At 56.6% G+C, this 19,740-nt stretch overlaps 1 protein-coding gene across 19 annotated transcripts in view; it reads right to left on the bottom strand.

The window, feature by feature from the left end:
- The window catches only part of CACNA1G (calcium voltage-gated channel subunit alpha1 G), a 66,505-nt gene that overhangs the window by 14,035 nt on the left and 32,730 nt on the right, over positions 1–19,740 (bottom strand). For 5 of the 19 annotated variants that reach the window (XM_064367530.1, XM_064367531.1, XM_012463543.2 and 2 more), the window contains 12 exons: positions 18,343–18,411; positions 16,766–16,850; positions 16,490–16,683; positions 13,107–13,538; positions 12,189–12,289; positions 11,825–11,948; positions 10,103–10,171; positions 9,774–9,958; positions 8,695–8,821; positions 6,995–7,120; positions 5,720–5,809; positions 4,694–4,886 (listed from right to left, as the gene is read on the bottom strand). In XM_064367530.1, coding sequence (XP_064223600.1) covers positions 4,694–4,886; positions 5,720–5,809; positions 6,995–7,120; positions 8,695–8,821; positions 9,774–9,958; positions 10,103–10,171; positions 11,825–11,948; positions 12,189–12,289; positions 13,107–13,538; positions 16,490–16,683; positions 16,766–16,850; positions 18,343–18,411 — 1,795 coding nt within the window. Of the gene's footprint in view, positions 1–2,844; positions 2,899–4,672; positions 4,887–5,719; positions 5,810–6,994; positions 7,121–8,694; positions 8,822–9,773; positions 9,959–10,102; positions 10,172–11,824; positions 11,949–12,188; positions 12,290–13,106; positions 13,539–16,489; positions 16,684–16,765; positions 16,851–18,342; positions 18,412–19,740 lie in introns of all 19 variants that reach the window. The other 14 variants (XM_012463538.2, XM_012463541.2, XM_012463545.2 and 11 more) reach the window with 5 other exon arrangements.

Below are 19,740 nucleotides of genomic sequence, written 5' to 3'. Positions count from 1 at the left end.
TAGCCCAGAGGATGCCCCTAGATGGTCTGCCCAAAGACCTCCACTGTTGGGGCCTGGGCGATGCCACCTCCCTTTGCTGCTCTCTGGACCTCGGCTCTGCAGGCAAGCACCCGAGTGTGGAGAAGAATTAGAAACCCCCTGGGAGGAGTCTTGGGCAATTTCTTGGGCAAGACTGCTGCTTTAAGAGCTCCAACCATAGCCCAGGAGGGGCCTGGACCTGTGGTCACTGACACGTCAGTAGCTGTGGCCCCACCTCCCTGCCTCCCACCAGGATAAGTTGCCTTAGGTGGAGAAAATACCAGAGTCAGACAGTGGGGGGAAGGGCACATCTAGGGCGGCCCAGGCCCCCAGTTAGGGGCAGGGAGAGAGGAGGGGTGCAGGAGGGCTGCAAGGCAACAGGCACAGTGAGTTAGTAGGGGTTATGGGGAGCCCGAGACACAGCCAGGGCGGAGGGTTTGCAAAGGGGAGTGGCGATGCATAGGGGGAAGACAGGGGTCACTCCCAAGGACACAGGCCCCCCACGGCAGAGGCCACACCTTCAGCTGCCGTGGCCAGGCCTGATCACTGGGTCCCGGCCTGGTGGAAGGAAAAAGGGTGAGTGAGTGAGTGGAGGTCAATGCCGCAGGTGGCCAAGGAGAGTGGAGCTGGTGTTGGAGGCTTAGCAGTCCCGTGGGGCAGCCTGATCACCTAGCAGCCCCGGTCCCTCCTTCCATCTGGGAAGCCGGGCTGGAACCAGGTGTCTGGCCAGGCCCATTCCCCTGTAATCACAGGCTCTGCTCTTCTGCCTTTACCTGGGGTCTGGCTCTCGCCCTCCTGCTGGGAGCAGCACCAGCACAGGGGTGTACTGGCCAGGGAAGTGTGGTGCACGTGTTTGATTCCCAGCAGCCCTGGACTGGGTTTGACTCTGTCCCCATCTCCCTGGTGGGTAGACCAGTACATCTGCACCACTGTAGAAGAACCTCTGGGATAGGACCCAGGAATCTGTGTTTATGCTTTCCAGGTAATTCTGCTGTACATGGAAGTCTGAAAAGCTCTGGCACAGCCATGCAGAACTCCAGGACCTGGGAAGTGGGATATGGGATGATCTGAGCCATGGTTCGGGGTCTCTGAGTCCTCATCAACAGCCAGGGAAGGTAACTGGTATACACGCCTGCATGTGCCACCCCAGGGTAGAGTAGGGTCTGTCCACTCCAGGAGCAGAATGTCCACCCCAGCAGAATATCCCCCGAATGGGTGTATGGTGCAAGGGTCACGAGAGTGTTTACACTGAGTGGGCGCGTCATGTCTTAGGGGCTATGAGAGTCTGCAAGTGTTGATTTCTGGGATAACCCCCATGTGGAAAAGCCTCTGTGGGCCAGCCCTGTGCTAGGATGTTTTGGGGTGCATGTGGAAGTGTGCACATTTCAGTCTACAGAACAGGTGAGCCGATAAGAGAAAAGCTGAAGGCCACCTCTCCCCCGACCCCTCAATCCCTAGTACTTCAGGAATTTGCAAGACAGCCTGATGCAGAGATGTGGGGACCCTGGCAACCCAGTCACAAACCAGCCAGAGACTCCTGAGCCTCAGAGAGATAGTCTCTCAATGCCAAACACCACTGCTTAGCACCGTGGGGCCGCAGCGCAGAGGGCCTCAGGGATGACCTACTGAATGGAGGCTCAGGGGTTCTCCCTTGTACGGGTCCCTGAGGCCCCACAGATCATGCAACCCAACATCCCCATGGCAGTATCTGCCTGATTGGCAGGTAGGGGAGAAGTGGAGAAAGCACAGCGTGTGGTTCCCAGACTGAAGTTCCAAGCCTGCAGCAGCATGGGGGTCCTTATGTTCTTTCTAATACTTCAGAAGGCTTGAAAGAAGTCCAATAGTTGCCTGTGTTACGATCCCACAGACTAATTTAATGACTAAATGGTCCTTCTTTGCCATCATTTCGTGTGTAACCTTCTGCAGCTCAGAAGCTGTGATTAGCAATTAGATGCGCCTCTGATTAGTAAAAGTGATGAAAGAAAGTCATTATTGAAATGCTCTAAACTTCACAGGCAGCCTTCTAAAATGTGGGGTCTGCTGGAGGAGATGGTAACTGGGGGCCTTGGGGCTGAACAGCTTGGGAACCACTGGCTGGAGACATGGTGTGATGAGGCCCCACAGCCCTGTCACGGACTCCAGAAGCCTCTGTCCCTCCATCTGGGGGCCAGTGGGGGAGAGGAGAGCAGGGGACTGAGGGACCATGGAGGGTGGGCTGGACCAGGAGGGTCTTCCCAGAGACATAGCTCTTGAAGATAAGGACCCAGCTCACTCCCACATCTTTGGTTTTTTGGAAGAAGCTCGTGGCCAACTCAGGCCTTTGATTCCCAATTCCTGCTGTTTGTAGCGATGACGCAGCCACCGAGATCACTTGACTATTAATGAGTCTGTTCAATTATTCATCGTTACATTTTTAAAACAAATCCTTCCCCTCTCTGCTCCTCTCATCCTGCTCCCTTGGATCAAAGTCTCCCCTCAGACAAAAGGAGACAGGAGAGATTTGCAGCTCTAATAATCGACCGGTGAGCTCCAGGGAGGAGGCACAGGAGGGAAGAGTGGCGGGAGGTGGGGCGCTCGGCCAAGGAAGCCATTGCTAGGAAGGTGGGCCCTCCGAGGGGCGTTGGCAGAGAGGCATCAGGCCCTCGCCTCCCGTCCAGTTGGCACAGGCCTGCGGGGTACCATAGAGCCCAGTGCTTCAGCCCCTGCCCTCGTGAGGGCCCCAGGGACCCTCACCCCTTCACCCCAAGAGGAGAAAATCAATGAGCCATGGGGAGGGAGTGAAGAGCGTGTCCCCACGCGAATGAGCCCACACCCCAGACGCAGTACCTGACGCAGCGCTGGCCGAGCTGCCGGAAGCAATTACATCGTCCAGCATTAGATCTAAAAGAACGAAACACGACATTGGTCACTGGCTGGACCAGGTGCGCTGGGCAGGGCCCCACAGGGGCTGCTTCCCCTCAGCTCCGACCTCGCTCTGCCTATGGCCAGGGTGTGCTGAGCATGGGTGGCTGGCTCTGAATGTCCAGCCCGAAGCTGGGGGCACAGGGCACTTGAGGAAGACAAACAATGTGGCTAGACAGGGTCAGGGTCACGGGGCAGGGAGGTACCGGGAGGGGCAGGCGGCCAGTCATCAGAACAGATGTCCGCTTCTCCTGCGCTGTGGCCTCAGCTGCACTTGATACAGCCATAGACCCCAGAAAGGGAGCCAGCTGGGCAGACAGGGGCCACAGGGGCCGCCTGCCAAAAGAATTCCATGTGCCTGACTGTGAGGAGGGGGTGGGGAGGATGGAGCAGGAGTGGGAGCGTGGCCTCGAGGGACAGAGCACCTGCTCAGCTTCAGACATCCACAGGGAAGCCAAGCCCTGACCCCTACCCGGAGCCGAGCAGGCCTTGGGGGGCTGATAGTGAGGGTGGGGGACATGGAGAACTGCACCCCCTATTGCCACCCAGAGGCCAGCGCCTTCCCACATCCTGGAGCAGCTCCCACTGTTCACAGGGAACACAGGCCCCCTCCCACCTCCACCCTCGGTGCCTCTCCCAGGCCGCAGTAGATAGAGTGGAGGGCAGAGGGGAGGCAGGGGCACTGCAGCCCCTCACTCATCTGGTGGTACTCACATTTGAACACACCAAAGGGAACACTCAGGCCACCGCACGCATCTTATCGGCGGAAGGAAGATGGTTTGTGAAAAGGTGAAGAGAGCATGGGAAACCCTCACCCCAAACAGAGAGAGACACAGACAGACACACAAAGGCTTAGAGAAACCCACACACAAAGACACTTAGAGAGACGTGGGCCGTGACTGAGAGAGAGAGGTACGGAGGCAGACAGGAGCCCGGGAGAGAGGGAGACAGGGAGACAAGGAGGCAGGTGCAAACACACCTGGGGATGCCCCAGAAACAAAGAGCGCCTGCTGCGTCTCTCACATCCTTCCAGGTCTCTCGTCTCACTTAGTTTAGCCCACCCGTGGCCTAAGGGCATGAGGAGGGATGGATGGGGCTTCACCCACCCAACGCCAAGAGATGCTGGGGAGCACAAGTGAGGCGGTAAGGGGCTGCAGGGCCCCAAGTTATTCCAGAACTTCTCCAAGCCAAGGGAAGTTTTCTTTTTTTGTTTTAGTTTTGGGTTTTTGTTCAGTTTGAGTAAGAAAATGCATGGTGGTGGAAAGTTTTGTTGGAGATGGGGAGGGAGGGGTGTCTGGGTTCTCTCTCACACTGTTGTACATTACAAGTTCTGCCTTGCTCGGCAGCTGCAGACACTAGGCGGGCACAGGGTTGAGATGCTCACTGCCCATCCTAGGGTGGGCAAGACTGGCACCTGGGCCTCTGGATGCTGGCATGGGGCAGTGGAGCAGCCAGTGAGGCTCCTCTGAGAGTCAAGCTCGGGGAGACCGGGTGTCAACCCCCACCTGGCATCATCTGGGGAGGATGATGCTGAGATCCCAGGAGTCCCCGAGGTGGGGGCAGCTCCCCCTACCCATGGGGCTGAAGTGGTCTGCTTCATGCTGGCTCTAAAGGCAGACATGCTCTTGGGGGGAAGGAGGTGAGGAAGGGGGTGGGAGCCTCTTCTCCCTGCCCCCGGCCCCAGCACCCAGCCCCCTGCAGTCGCAAGGCCAAGGTCAAGCACGACCCAGAGAGAGGTGTAAAGACTACCGACCAGCCATCTGCTTCTCCTTACTCCTTCTCTTTTTCTCCAGTCTTCGCAGACGCTTCTCCTCTCGCCGCCGGGCCTCCTCTTCCTCCTGGTGCTGCCGACACTTGTGGAAGTTCTCCACCACCACACCCACAAACATGTTCAGGACAAAGAAGGCCACGATGAGCAGGAATGAGATGAAGTACAGCAGCATCCAGGGGTTGTGGTTCATGATGGGCTGGCGGGGAGGAGGAAGGACAGGCGAAAGCATCAGCCCGAGGTCAAGCTGTCTTAGAAGCTGCCCACAGCCTGGGTTCCTGCAAACCCAAATAGGTACTGCAACCTGACAGGTGATGGAAATGAATGGTGTGGGTTTGACGTGAGGCAGTATGGAGGGGTGGGGACTGTGGCAAAGGGGAGAGTAGATTCTCCATCCAAAAACTGCCCCTTTGTTCTGTCTGACTCCTGCCCTGAGGGAATGCAAGCCCAGTGTTCCCAGACCTTCAGACTTTTTCCTGAGTAGGCACAAATCTGGACTTTTGTGTAAAACGCACCATGTTTTTTCTTTTTTTAGAGACATGGTCTCATTCTACTGCTCAGGCTGGAGTGCAGTGGCACGATCATAGCTTATTGCAGCCTCAAGTTCCTGGGCTCAAGGGATCTTCCACCTCAGCTGGGACTCCAGATGCATACCACCATACCCGGCTAATTGTTTTTACTTTTTGTATAGACGGGGGTCTTGCTATGATGCCCAGGCTGGTCTCCAACTCTGGCCTCAAGAGATCCTCTTGCCTGGACCTCGCAATGCACTGGCATTACAGGTGTGAGCCACTGTGCACAGCCAAAATTCAGTTTAAAAGTGTTCACCACTAATTCAAAAAATGTTAAACATGTTGTAGAACAATAAAACATGCCCAGATTTGGCCCCCAGGCCACCAGCAACAGCCTCTGCTGTAAAATGTGATGCTTCTTTTCTGGCATTTGGCCAACCTGCCTTGCTCACTCTGTCCTGGAATCAGCCCTGCTGAGTGACCTGAGCCCACAGATGGAGCCTGCCCGCCTCAGCCCTACCTGCTGGTCCACGCCCACAGCGTCCAGCCCATCATACATGATGTCCACCCAACCATCCTTGGAGGCCAAGACGAACAGGGACATCAGGGCCTGATGGGGAGGAAGAAAAGGAGGCATTTGAAGTGTAGGATGTGTGGCTGAATCACCTACCACCTGCCCCGAAGTGCCTCCTGCATCAGCTCAGAGTACCCCAGCCCTTGAGAGGTCAAGCTGGAGTCACACCCCAGGCTCCAGGAGAGCCCTCCAACTCAGGGCTCCATAGCTGAGCTGCAGCTAGAGGGGCCCTGGGAGATGGTCACACCCTCTGCCCTCCATCAGGTAGGACAAGGGACCCACAAACCGCTGGAAATACCAGAAACCAAAACCAGCATGAGTCTGGGAAACAAACTGAGTGAGTAACTTCCCTTTTTTTTTTTTTTTTTTTGGAGACAGAGTCTCACTCTGTTGCCCAGGCTGGAGGGCAATGGCCTGATCTTGGCTTACTGCAACCTCCACCTTCCAGGTTCAAGCGATTCTCCTGCCTCAGCCTCCCGAGTAGCTGGGATTACAGGCGTGCGCCACCACACCAGGCTAATTTTTGTATTTTTAGTAGAGACGGGGTTTCACCATGTCGGGCAGGCTGGTTCTGAATTCCTGACCTCAGGTGATCCACTGGCCTCAGCTTCCCAAAGTGCTGGGATTACAGGTGAGAGTCACCGCGCCTGGCCGCAACTTCACTTCCTACATTTGTTTCTGCCAATATGGAGTGAGGAAAGGAATTGTCTTGACAATATGCCTGTCCCCTCCACCATGTTAAACAAATATACACATCCTCTCATTGCATCCTTACTGCAACCTCGAGGAGATTCTGTTATGACTCCATTCACCAGTTAATGAAACTGAGGCCCTGGTACTTCAGCTGCCCCAGGTCATCGAGCTGACAATGGTGGGGTCAGGATTTACACAAGATTCACATCCACAGGGCTGCCTGCCCCCCGTGTCACATGTGCTTCCTGCTCTGCCATGTAGCTCTGTGGCCCTGGGCAAGCCCCTTACCCTCTCTGAGCCTGTTTCTTCATCTTTAAGAAGGGCTAGGGACCACATAGGCCCCCTTGTTGGGGCGCTGCAGGATGGTTTGGGTTTCGAGACACACTGGTGGTCAGACAGCAGAGGATGTGAAGGGCGCATCTCTCCGTGGGAGCCCACCTCCACTGGAGTCAGCATGTATCATTGAGCATGGCCCTGTGCCCCCTCCAGCTCCTTCGCCACGGCCCCACCTCTGAGCCTGGGGCTCACCTGGCCGAGGTTGTCGAAGTTGTACTTGTGCCGGACCCACCGGTAACTAGCCTCGGCGCAGTCCGACTTATTGGTGATGTTTCTGGTATCCTCACCCTGGCACACGAAAAACTTCCCTTTGAAGAGCTGGACACACAATCCCGGAGACAGAGAAAAGTGAGCTGTGACCGCAGGAAGCCACGACTCCTGAGCCCCACTCCCGCACCAGCCTGGGTATGTTCTGGGTGAGTGTGGGGTGCTCTGCTTGGGGCTTAGTCAAGTCAGGGAAACACTGACCGGAGCCTCCCCTGCCTTTCCAAGAGGGGGAGGAAAAGTAATGGGGGCGAGCAGTGGGAAAGGGTGGGAGGGCGATAACAGTCATGCATCTTCTCCACCAATGGCTAGGCCAGGCCTGTGCCAAGTGGGGGTCCCAGCATCATCTTGGAACATGCTAGAAACACACATTCTCATGCCCAGCCCAGATCTACTGAATCACACACTTGGAGGTGGGGGCGAAGCGATCTTTTAACAAGCTGTTCTGGTGATTCTGATGCAAACTCAAGTTTGAGATCCACTGAGCTAGGCACTTAATTTCTCACAGCAGCTCTAGGTGGGGGAGAAGGTATCATCAACCCCACTTTACAGATAAGAACGACTGAGGCTCAGAGAAGTTAATCCACTTACTAAGGCCCCTTAGCCAGCAGGTAGCAGAAAGGGGACTCGAACCAAGGTCTCTCTGACTGGAAGGCTCACCCTCATTCCAGTATAAACCATGTTATCACTAGTGGTGGAGAAAGGAAGGTGGGACGAGGGGGCCTGAGCAAACTGCTCGAAACAGACCCAAATCCACCGGAAGGTGGGCTCAACAATGGTTCACTCTACTGACCCAAGGAGGCTGGGAAGTAGGGAAGGGGAAGGGCACTGGGTGGGAGTGGGGAGGGTATACACAGAGGCACCACACAGCTTTGGTAAATGCACCCCAGCCTGGTCCCTAGGGCTAGAGAATTTCTAGGAAACCAGGGAACAGCCCCGGACCCAGGGCCGAGCGGACATCCCAGGAAGGCGGGGAGGGGAGGGCATAGCCACCCAGGAGCTCCCATGCTGCTTGAACAGCCAGCTGTCTATCCTGCAGCCAAAACAGCTGGAGCCAAGGGCCCTGGAAGACTTCGATGGAGGGGCTCCCTGGCCCCCTGAGGCGTCTGCTGAATCCTGCAGGCAGCTCTGACTTTCTCTTCTAAAGCCAAGTCTCCTCCCTGGGCCCACAGCCAAGTTTCCCCAGCAGCCCCCACTTCCTGCCTTGTCTGGGGTCTGCACCCGCCTGCCTGCCAGCACGCGGCTAACCTGGCCCAGCTGTCTGGGCCCTGGATCCCCAGACCTGGCCTGCAGCCCGCTGGAGCCGGGGAGGAAGGGAGGGGATCCCAGAGTAGACCTCGGGCCAGCGTCTGTGCTCAGGGAGTGCGTGCAGAGGGCAGGAACAGCAGCCTGCGGCTCCCATGGCCTGAAACCTCTCTGCAGCCCCGGTCCTTCTTGGGGCCCTCCTCTAGGCTCCCAGTTTTCTCTGAAATGCCCAGGAGGTAAAGGGGCCTAGGGCCTAAGTATTCCTGCTGATTCCTTTTTGGAGTGAAGGCAGCAGCAGCGGCTTGAGCCTCAGGACCCAGGGGCCAAGGGGAGGAGCTCTCCTCAGGCTTTTACCTATAGCTGTCCCCCAGAACCCTACACACCTGCACCCCCAGGATGCCAAAAATGATGAAGAAGGCACAACAGATGACCACAATGTTGCCGATAGGTTTCAGTGAGGACATCAGCGTCTCCACCACCAGCTTCAACCCCTGCGCCCGGCTGATCACCCTGGGGAGGGAAGGAGTGGGGTGACAGGGCTTCCCCCAGCCCAGACACTCCCTTGTCCCTTGACCCTGCTCCACACCCCCAACCTTGGCCTCTGGTCCCTTCCTGGGCTTTGGTGGCAGAACGCACTCCTCTTTTCACAGGACCCCACGCCATCGGGACCCCCACTGTAATCTCTCAAAACAGGCTGCAGAGATCCCCATGCCTCATGTCTCCACCTCCACCCCAGGATGCCAAACGTAGGAGCTGTCTGGGCTGGGAGTGGCGGGCATTCAACTCAAGTGAGGCGCTCCCCAGGGATGCAGTGCATTGTGGGTTGGGGGCACCGGGAGATAAACTTGTACGGGAGCAGACAGAGAGGGGACGGGCAGAGGGATATGGACCGTCACAGTCAGGGAAGCATCACCATTAGTCCGAATCATCCCTGTGCAAGAAAAATTCTGAGTTGGGGGTTGTGATTGGCTGATTGGAGAGGGATTCCTGAGAGGGTGGACCCCTGGCCAGGAGAAAAGTCACCTGGGGGTGGTCCCTGGCAGGGGCCTGAAGATGGGGAAAGCCAGCAAGAGGAGTCTGTCACCTCACAGGGAGGGGCCAAGTGTCACCCCTAGGGGCCACCCGAGGGAGAGCTGCAGCTGGAGCCTGTGAGGGTCCTGCCCATGGCCCCTTGTGTTGTGTATCGCTCAGGGTGGTTGTCACCTGACATCACACGGGGCAGCGGCCCTAAGGAATATGTCACGTTGAAGAGGAGGAGAGCAGGTTCGAACCTGGAGGGAAATTACTGGGGCTGTAATCTGAGTGTTTTCTGGGGCAGGGGACAGGATCGCCTGTGGGGGTCACAGACAAGAGGCCGGCCTGTGCGGGTTTTTGTTCCATGGCAGGGGGTGCTGGTGGTCGGAGGTGTCCCTGCAGAGGGGGACACCTGTTGGAGGTGTTCCGGAGCTGGGGAGGGGGTCACCTGAGCGGGCGCAGGGTCCGCAGCAGCCGCAGCACCCTCAGCATGCCCAGGATCTTGGTGCCGCTGTCGGAGACCATGGACACCAGAATGTCGATGACGGAGATGAGCACCAGCAGCCCGTCCAGCACGTTCCAGCTGCTGCGCAGGTATGCCTGGTCCCCGAAGCACCAGCCCAGCGCCACCACCTGGGGACCGCCGCTGCGTCACTGGCCACCCTCCCTGCCACCCTCAGCCCTGCCCTGTGCTGCGGCCAACCCTCCCACCCTCAGCCCGTGCCTCTCCACCCCCACCAGGAACCAGAGCACCCAAGCCAACCCCAGCCCCATCACCTTCACTGTCATTTCAGCCAGAAAGACTGCGGTGAAGATGTAATTGGACAGGGTCAGGAAGATGCGTTCCTGCAAGAGAGAGGAGGCAGGGGTTGCCTGCCAGGAAGCCCCTGCCCTTGGCCCAGGTCTGCTCTCCTTCTATACACAAGTCAAAACCTGCTTCTAACATCTGACTCAGAAAAATGACCCCCACCCTCCACAACAATGCAGACCACGCCTTTCTCATGCAGGCACAGAGCCAGTGCCAGGCCCCCGACTCCCCTGCAGCTCTGTGGACAGTCACGCCCCTGTCTGTGACCAGAGCTCCCAACCCCCATGGCCACGTAGCTGGGAAGGGGAGAGTGTCTGCACCGCAGTGCTGTGATCTTCGTCCCACGTCCTAAGCCGTATTCCCTGGTTCTTCCTTTCTAAAAACTGGGGCAGGATCTCACTTGACCCCTGACCCCTGCCCACCATCCCACCCTCCTCACTTGCTTTCCTGCTGTGCGCCCCAGAAATGGAGCAGCAGTGGAAGCTGGGGGCCTGGCACAGATTGTGCACCCCCAGGCACGGGCTGGGGCAGGGCAGGGAGGGAGGCCAGCTAGTTCCCCGGGATCTGTGGACTGAGTCCCTCCCTGGGTGGCCAGGAGACATGCTCAGATCTCTAGAGAGGTGGCGGGTGGAGTGTGAGCACAGAGGAGGGAAGGAGAGGAGCAGGTACAGTGACAGAGCTGGAGATGGAAGAGCTGAGTGGAAAGACAGGGAGAGAGTGAAGATGGGGAGTGACATGGTGACAGAGAGCTCCACAGCAGGGCCTCAGGTGGGAGGCAGCCGAGGCCGGAGTGCGGCCGGCGCCCCTGCCATACCCTGTGGCTCCGAGTGTGAGGTCCCCAGTGCTGGTGTTCCCTCACCCGCCTAGTCCTGGGCTGGTCCCTCCGTTCTTCAGGTTCCCTCCTCCCCCACCCTAATGGAAAAAAGAAGCCTCAGCAGCACTGAAATCTAAACAATAGTGTGGGAGGTGGCAAGGAGGGATGAGAGGCGAACTTTGGCCACCTCTAAGCAAGTGGTGCCAGATACCGTGAGGGGAAACACAGCCACCCCCTACCCATCCTTCTAGAACCAGAATCGCTGCCGACAGCGAAGGGCTATGATGCCAGGCTGGAAAGAGACAGCTCCCAGGACCAGCTGGGCCCACCCTGAAGGGGTTTGACCCTGGGTATGTCCAGTACTCGGGCCTCTGGCTCTCCTGAGAAGGACTGACAGGTTCACGGCCAAGCAGAAGTGACCCATGTCCCCACTAAGGCCCCTGAAAATCTACTTATTTTTGACCGGGCAGGACCACCAGGAGCATAGAGTGGCTTCCCTGGCCACTCTGCATGCCCCGGAGGGCCCCACAGCAGACTGGGCAAGATGCCTCCCCACCTGCACACAGGGTCTACACTGCCCCAGCACTCCCCAACTCACACGTGTGCCCCACAAGACTCTGGCTCATGAGAAATAGCCTGGAGTGAGACGAGGCACCCAGCTGGGCTGGTGTATCATAGAAAGGAAACTGAGGCAGGAGAGGACACAGGAGGCGTCCTGGGGACCAGGATCTGGTGAGAGACCTAAGGGAGAGTCCTGGCTCCCTCGCTTGCTGCTGTGTGACCTGCAGGTCAGCAACTGTGGCCTCCTCGTCTCCCTCCCTGGTCCTGAGTGCAAACCCTGTGAAGGGCCTAGCCCTGGGCAGGGCTGGTGACTCACAGCGCTGTGGGGGTCAATTTTGGGGCGTTCCATGGCAATGGTGATGCAGTTGAGGAAGATGATGACAAGGACCACGTGGTCGAACATCTTGTGGGTGATGATCCGGTGACACAGGAGGCGGAACCTGCCCGGGTACGGAGGCAACGGCTGAGGCGGGGGCAGGGCAGGGGGCGACAAGAGGCACCGCCCGAAGCCCGTACCCCTCTAGAGCCCACCCAGCCGAGGCCCCCTCGCCTCTAGGCCCTCACTCACACCTCCAGGTAGGGTGCTACTTCCCCAATCCCTGATGGCATCACCAGGGGAGATTACCCATGAGAAGGAGAAGAGATTGGCACACAGGTCAGACCCCTGCCCCGTCACTTACCTGGACTGAGGAGGGAAGATGTAGGCTGACCAGGAGTCTCGCTCGAGGCAGCAGGCAGGGAGCCGGGCTCGGATCCATGCGCGGAGCCGTTCCCCTTTGCTCTGCAAAACAAACACTGGAGTATGAGCAGGACCAGGCCTCCAGGTTTCCCGGCTCCTGGTTCCTCAGCGGCGTCACCCTCACTCCTTGTCTACCCCCCAACCTGGGGGCCAAGCTCCACCCTGCCTCTCTTCCTATATTCCTGAAGCCACCTCCCCATCTCCCTGTCAACCTTGCCAGGCCGCCTCCCCACTCCTGAGGACTCCTTGCCTCTCCATCTCCTCCCTCTCCTCCCCTGCAGCCCCAGCCCTGGCTCTCCCCTCTCCCCACCCCTGCCTTCAGCCCAGCTGGGAAGCAGCACCAGTTATCAGACACTGGCCGGCACAACTGTCTGTTCAGAGACACACCTGAGCTGAGGAGACACTGGCCCTGCGCTTCACGTGCTAACCCTGAGGTCACTGCATCCCATCCCCAGAGGTAATGGTGGTGGTGAGGGGGCTGGGGGAGGGACACATGGGTGTGCGTGGAGTGGGAAGTCAAGGCTTGTGATGAGGTTTAGATGAGAAGGGGGGATGGCGGCATCCGTTTGGAGAGATGAGCGATGGGTCTTTCTGAGTCACATGAAAGATTCATACACATCTGCCCGAAATCATTCATATCCACCAAGGGTGGCAGAGCCGCAGCCCCAGCCATGACAAGGATCTGGGGCTTGGCAAGGCGGGCCGAGGGAGAAAAGGGACTGTTTGGAGCTCAGTTTCCAGCTGTCCTCTGATATCCCCGGGCTTGGAATGGTAACTCCCTTGAACCCTGCCGGGCCGGGCACAGCTCCCCTATTTCAAGGCCAGGGGTGAGGGGTCACTGTGCCCACAGGGGCCTCACCAGGTTGCCCTCGTCATCGGCGTCATCCCCATCCAGTGGGGGGTCATCGGGCCGCAGGGCCCGGGCCAGACGCCCCGAAGCCGACTTGCCATTGCAGTCCTGGTGCTCAGAGGCAGAGCCTCGGCCACTGGCAGTTCGGTGCAGCCCGGGCACCTGCAGTGTGCCGGGCAGGTCGAAGGAGCTCTTGGCCTCCCGCTCCAAAGAGCCCCTGTGGTGACGGTCACTGCCCACGGGGCTGGCCCTCTCCTCTTCCGAGCTCTCCTCCTCATCCTGGCTCTCCTGGCCTTCTCCGGACAGCAGGGACCGCCGCTCCCCACTGGGGCTCCTCCGTTTCAGGCTGGAGGCGCGGCCTAGGCTGTTCCGGCTGGATCGCCTGCTGGTCCAGCTGCTTGCAGCACTCCAGGGGCTATGCGGGGAGCTGCGGGCGCTGGGCTGTGGATGAGCAGGGGAGGAGTGGTCTCAGGCAGGGACAAGCAGCCCCATCCTCTCATGTGCGCACTTGGCCTCCCAGGAGCCTCACTGGCATCACATCAAGTGTAGGGGTGTGAGCAGGAGTTCTGGTCTCTGATGCCTGGGTTCAGATCCTGGCTCCCCCCAACCAGCTGTGTGACCTGGGGCAAGTTATTAAGCCTCTCTGTGCCTCTGTTTTCTCATCTATAAAATAGGTATGTCAATAGAGCTCATTCCTCATTTAATTGGTGAGAGAAGTATTAAGTGGCAGTACATATAATGGGGCAAAGAAACTCAACAGCAAAAAAAATCAACCCAATCTAAAAAATGGGCAACGGGCCTGAATAGACATTCCTCAAAAGGAGACACAGGGCCGGGCGTGGTAGCTTACACCTGTAATCCCAGCACTTTGGGAGGCCGAGGTGGGCAGATCGCCTAAAGTCAGGAGTTTGAGACCAGCCTGGCCAACATGGTAAAACCCTGTCTCTACTAAAAATACAAAAAAAATTAGCCAGGCATGGTGGCACGTGCCTGTAATCCCAGCTATTTGGGAGGCTGAGGCAGGAGAATCGCTTGAACTTGGAAGGTGGAGGTTGCAGTGAGCCGGGATGACGAAACCAACCTGGGCAACAAAGCAAGACTCTGTCTCAAAAAAAGAGGAGACACAGATGGCCAACAGGTATATCAAATATGAAGAAATCCTCAACCTCAGTAATCACCAGGGAAATGCAAATTAAAGTCATAATGAGCTATCTCACATTTGTTAGACTGGCTACTACAAAAATGATGAAAGATAACCAGTGCTGGTGAGAATGTGGAGAAGATGGAACCCTTGTGCCTGCTGGTGGAACTGTAAATTAGTATAGCCATTATGGAAAACGGTATATAGGTTCCTCAAAAAAAAAAAAAACCAAAAATAGAGTTGCCATATGACCCAGCAATTCCACCACCGGGTATTTATCCAAAGGATTTGAAATCAGTATGTGGACAAGATATGGGCACTCCCATCTTCATTTCAGCATTATTCACAATAGCCAAAATATGGAATCAACCTAAGTGTCTATCAGTGGATGACTAGATAAAGAAAATATGGGCAGGGCATGGTGGCTCACGCCTGTAATCCCAGCACTTTGGGAGGCTGAGGCAGGTGGATCACTTGAGGCCAGGTGTTTGAGACCAGCCTGGCCAATATGGTGAAACCCCATCTCTACCAAAAATACAAAAAATTAGCCAGGCATGGCGGCGCATGCCTGTAGTCCCAGCTACTCAGGAGGCTGAGGCAAGAGAATCACTTGAACCCAGGAGGTGGAGGATGCAGTGAGCTGAGATCATGCCACTGCACTCCAGCCTGGGCGACAGAGCTGGAAAAAAGAAAGAAAGTATGGCATATATGCATGGTGGAATACTAGTCAGCTTTAAAAAAGAAGACAGTTGGCTGGGTGTGGTGGCTCACGCCTGTAATCCCAGCACTCTGAGAGGCCGAGGCGGGTGGATCACCTGAGGTCGGGAGTTTGAAACCAGCCTGACCAACATGGAGAAACCCGTCTTTAAAAAAAAAGAAGAGCCGGGCGCAGTGGCTCACACCTGTCATCCCAGCACTTTGGGAGGCTGCGGCGGGTGGATCACGAGGTCAAGAGATCGAGACCATCCCGGTCAACATGGTGAAACCCCGTCTTTACTAAATAATACAAAAAATTAGCTGGGCACGGTGGTGCGTGCCTGTAATCCCAGCTACTCAGGAGGCTGAGGCAGGAGAATTGCCTGAACCCAGGAGGCGGAGGTTGCAGTGAGCTGAGATCGCGCCATCGCACTCTAGCCTGGGCAACAAGAGCGAAACTCCGTCTCAAAAAAAAAAAAAAAAAAAAAAAGAAGAGAAGAAGACTGTCATTTGTGACAACATGGATGAACTGGAGGACATTATGCTAAGTGAAATATACAAGGCACAGAACGACAAATAAATGCCAAATGATCTCACTTCTATGTGAAATCCAAAAAAGTTGAACTCATAGAAATAGAGAGTAGAATGGTGATTAGCAGAGGCTGGGTTTTCAGGGGATAAGGGTGGGGCCAACGGGGAGGCCTTAGCCAAAGGGTACAGAGTTTCAGTTGGACAGGAGGAATACATTTTTGAGATTTATTGCACAGCATGATGGCTATAGTCAATAATAATATAATGTATATTTCAAAATTGCTAAGAGAGTAGATTTTTAAATGTTCACACCGCAAAAAAAAGCATGTGAAGTGATGCATATGCTAATTAGCTTGATATAATCATCCCATAATGTATGCATATATCAAAACACCACATCATGCCCCATAAATATACACAATTAGTATCTGTCAATTAAAAACAAATTTTTAAAAATTAAAAATAAATAAAATCATGAGAGCATGAGTACCACACGAGCCTCCTGGATTAAAATGCTGGCTCTGCTATTCCCTTCTGCAGTCTGAGGCTCAGGCCCGCTCTGTAAATCAGGGATCATTGTGGTACTTGCCTCCCAGGGTTGCTGTGAGGATTACATGCGTTTAGAATGTTTTGGAGCAGTGTTTAGAACAGTGTCTGGCACAGAATCAGTACCTAGATGAGGGTCTCCTATTACTATGATTCGGTCTTAAGGAGGTAGGGACCCTTCCACCCCCATTTTACAGAAGCAGCTCAGGGTGGTGGCGTCTTGCCCGAGGTCACTCAGCAGTGGAACAGAAGTGGTCAGCTTAGATCCTGCTCTTTCACCCTCCCAGGCTAGGTAGGGCTCCTTCCCTGGCTTTCATCACCATCGAGGACTTCCCAGAGGCTCGTCCAGGCACACCCAGGCCCTGTCCAGCCCATGGCCCTGGGGCCGTGCCCTTGGACCCGCCTGCCTCCATCCTCTCTTCCTCCTGTCCTCCTTGGAACATCTTCCCCCATCGGGGTGCCCACATGCACCTCTTACCGGTGACTTCATCTCATGGGCCACTCCGGGCTCGGCTGACCCGCTGCTGCTGGTGCGTCGAGACGCGGGGCCCAGCGCCTCGCCCAGGCCCGTGCTGGTGCTCTTGGGCAGCGACATGGGTGTGGCGGCCGTGTGGATGATGAGAGGTGGCAGCAGGCTCTTCCGCAGCTCTGGGTGCTCTCCCAGGGACACCACTGAAGGGGAGAGAGGGACAGATCCCGAGTCCACTCAGGGCTGGCCCAGGGCCAAAGGCTGCACCCCAGGACAGGTACTCACGGGCCAAGCACTTCTTCCTGTCTCCATCGCCATCCAGGCTGGGTGAGAAGAAATCGGGCTCAGACTCGGACTTGTTGGCATCTCCCTAGGGCAGGGGAGCAGCGGAGTTAGGGACCAGGCCAGGCTGGGGCAACCCCAGATGGACTGGGTTTCCCTCTCTTCACACACACACACCACATATAGGCCACAGGAACCAGCAACCACGGCACGAGGCATGCACCGGCACAGGCCAGACACCCCAGGCTTGGGGCCCAAGGCTTCCCAGGGCCCCACCACCTCTGCCTCGCCAACCACACCGAAGAAAAGGCCACGGTTTACGTGCTCCCACAGCACAACCAGCCTGGCTGGACGGTCACCAAGGCTGGCTGGGGAGGGAAGGGGTAGCTAGTTGGGTGGGTGGCACAGGCCAGAGGGGGCTGGGGACCTGGGGACCTGAGTGAAGTGGTCACTCGAGCCTCTCTTGCAAAAGTCCCCTCGAGGCCCTTTGCTTTCTCTCCATGGCTCCCCTCCCCTGAGCCTCAGACCCGAGGACCCTGGAAGGAAATTGAAAGACCCCAGACAGAGCAGCTCAGCCTGAGGACGCCACTTCAGTCCCTGTGTCTTCCCTTCATCTTCCCCAAGTCCCGGCCCCCTCCCTGGCCCCATTTTTACCTCTCTCCCTGTCTCTGGGACAGTTCTTTCTTTCTTCTTAGCAGGTCAGTAGGTTTCCCAGTAATTACACACTTCTCCTTAAGAAGTTATTAAAAAATACTTGATTGCTACTTTTGATAAGGACATAAATATTGGGTAATTGGCATCTCAGGGGATCATTTTCATTAACTCAGTTTACAGCCCTAACGAGGCCTTTAATTATCAAGTGGGATCTCCAGGGGGCTGCTCGGGATACGCAACACCATGGGGTCCCACAGGAATGCTGGCTTCGCCCGAATTCTAGTGCCGGGCCGGGGAGCAGCAGAGCACAGGCTCATCGTGGCGCCAGAGAGGGAGCAGCCCTGAGAACACCAGCTGGACCTAACTGGGTGATGAAGGGGCCGGAGGCTCAGAGGTGATTTAAAATATTGGTGCATTTTGGCAAGAGCCACATCCCATCCCCACATCCTCCAAGGACTTGTCCTGAGCTGAGGCAGCTTGTGGAGTCTCCAACAGGGGTCTGGGGCAAAGGGTGAAGGGGTGGGAGATGGGGGAGTATGGTCTACGGCCACGGATCTTGACTCCACTGAAACCGGACGTCTGGGACTCCTCCGGGAACTCAGCGCAGGCAGGCACACGCGGGGTGCCCCACACACGTGCACACAGAGGATTCTAAGTCCCTTCCTTCTCCGGCCCATCCACCGGTCTGGCAGGGATGGAGATGGTGCCCTTGGCAGGTTGATGGGGGCAGAGGCAAGGAGGTGCCTCCCTTCCGTGTCCTCAAGGGGGAAGGGACTTAAAATCGAAGCAAACCTCACAACACCAACGACCATCACGGCTATGACAGGTTGCACAGCAGCGGAGCGTGAACACGAGCACAGAGACACGGAGGCGGAGTGGAGGGCACGGGGCACGGGAGGCATGCCAGCTCATGATCGCGTACCTACCCCCTGGGAGTCGACAGGCAGCTGAATACAGCTTAACTGTCCACTCGCATCTTCCCGTTTGCTGATTTCCTACAGGGAAAGGGGGAGGCAGGGGAGGGCCGCTGGTCACAGGCGCTCGGGCCCTTCAGATATCGGCAGTGTCGAGAGAGGATGAAGAAAAGGAGGGGTGCAAACCCCACAACAGGGGAAACAAGAGACATGGGGCATGGGGGGCAGAGAGGGGACAAAACAGCCTTCCAGGATTCAACTACAGGCCCTCAGGCCAGAATGAATCTGAAGGGTGAGGGCAGAGGCCATAAAGACGGGGACAAGGGCAGGAAAGAATCAAGTCCCCCATAATTCTAATAATAACAGCCACCATTCATGGAAGGTGTGCCTGGTATGGGAAGCTGCCTCCTTAACACCAGCTGGCTTCCTTGCAAGGTAGGAAGTAGGTTCCAGGATCGCCGTCTTACACAGGAGACACTCGAGATTTGGAGAAGTTGAGAAAACTGCCCCAAATCATAGAGTAAGAGGTGGATCTGGGCCTGGAACCTGAGTCTTCGGCTCAGAACACCCCTCTCCTCTCACTGGCTCGGAGGCAGTGGGCTTGGGGAATGGTGGGAAGCAGGGAAAGGGGTGGGCCAAAGTCAGAGTCGACACGAAGCCAGGTCAGGCCTCATCACGTCTCATGCTCTCAGCCTAAGTCCCTTCAGATCAGAATAGATCCGGCTGCTCTGTTTGGGATGGGATGTGACAAGTAACGCTGAGATGATGGCTCTGATGTTGTTTAGTATCAATTAGTGGCCTCACACAGGGTCTGCTGCCTGTTCATTTAATTAAGTGTGTGAATGATAAATACACAGGGATTCAGGGCGCTGCCCCCTGCGAGTCAGGAAATCACCAGCCAAGCAGGCTCTGTCCCTGGACCACCCCCTCCTAGCTCTTGGCAGGGTAGCAAGGCCAGCAGAGGGGCTACCCTTGTGGCTTCCTGCTGGAGAAGCCCACCAAAGTGGGGGCAGCCACTTCCTCTGCCAAGGCAGGTTGTCTTATTTGTCAAAATAAAAGCAAAAATTCCAGCCATCACAACAGCAAAACCAGCCTCCCCGGCCAGACCGTGGGGCCCCCTGAAACCTTACCCAGGAGAGGACAGGTGCCTTGGAGGTGTTCAGGCCATGAGCATCGAAGGACACTCCCCATCCATGCCCACCACATGCAGGACAGTGGAGCAACTGGCCCCGCCCCTCCCATGGGCACTCCAGGGCCACAGTCCCTGCATGCTCCCATGGAGACGGGGATGCTCTTAAAATCCTTTCTCCATCCCACCCCAGGCCTGAAGCATCATAGCACAAGACACCGCATCCTGAGTGAACCTTTCCTGGCAAAGGTCCTGATACTGCGAAGGTTGAGGAGGGTGTG

Source organism: Aotus nancymaae, unplaced genomic scaffold, assembly GCF_030222135.1.
Source record: "Aotus nancymaae isolate 86718 unplaced genomic scaffold, 86718_ANA_hifiasm-v0.15.2.pri h1tg000072l, whole genome shotgun sequence".
Taxonomy (NCBI): domain Eukaryota; kingdom Metazoa; phylum Chordata; class Mammalia; order Primates; family Aotidae; genus Aotus; species Aotus nancymaae.
This window is presented reverse-complemented; position numbering and strand designations above follow the sequence as displayed.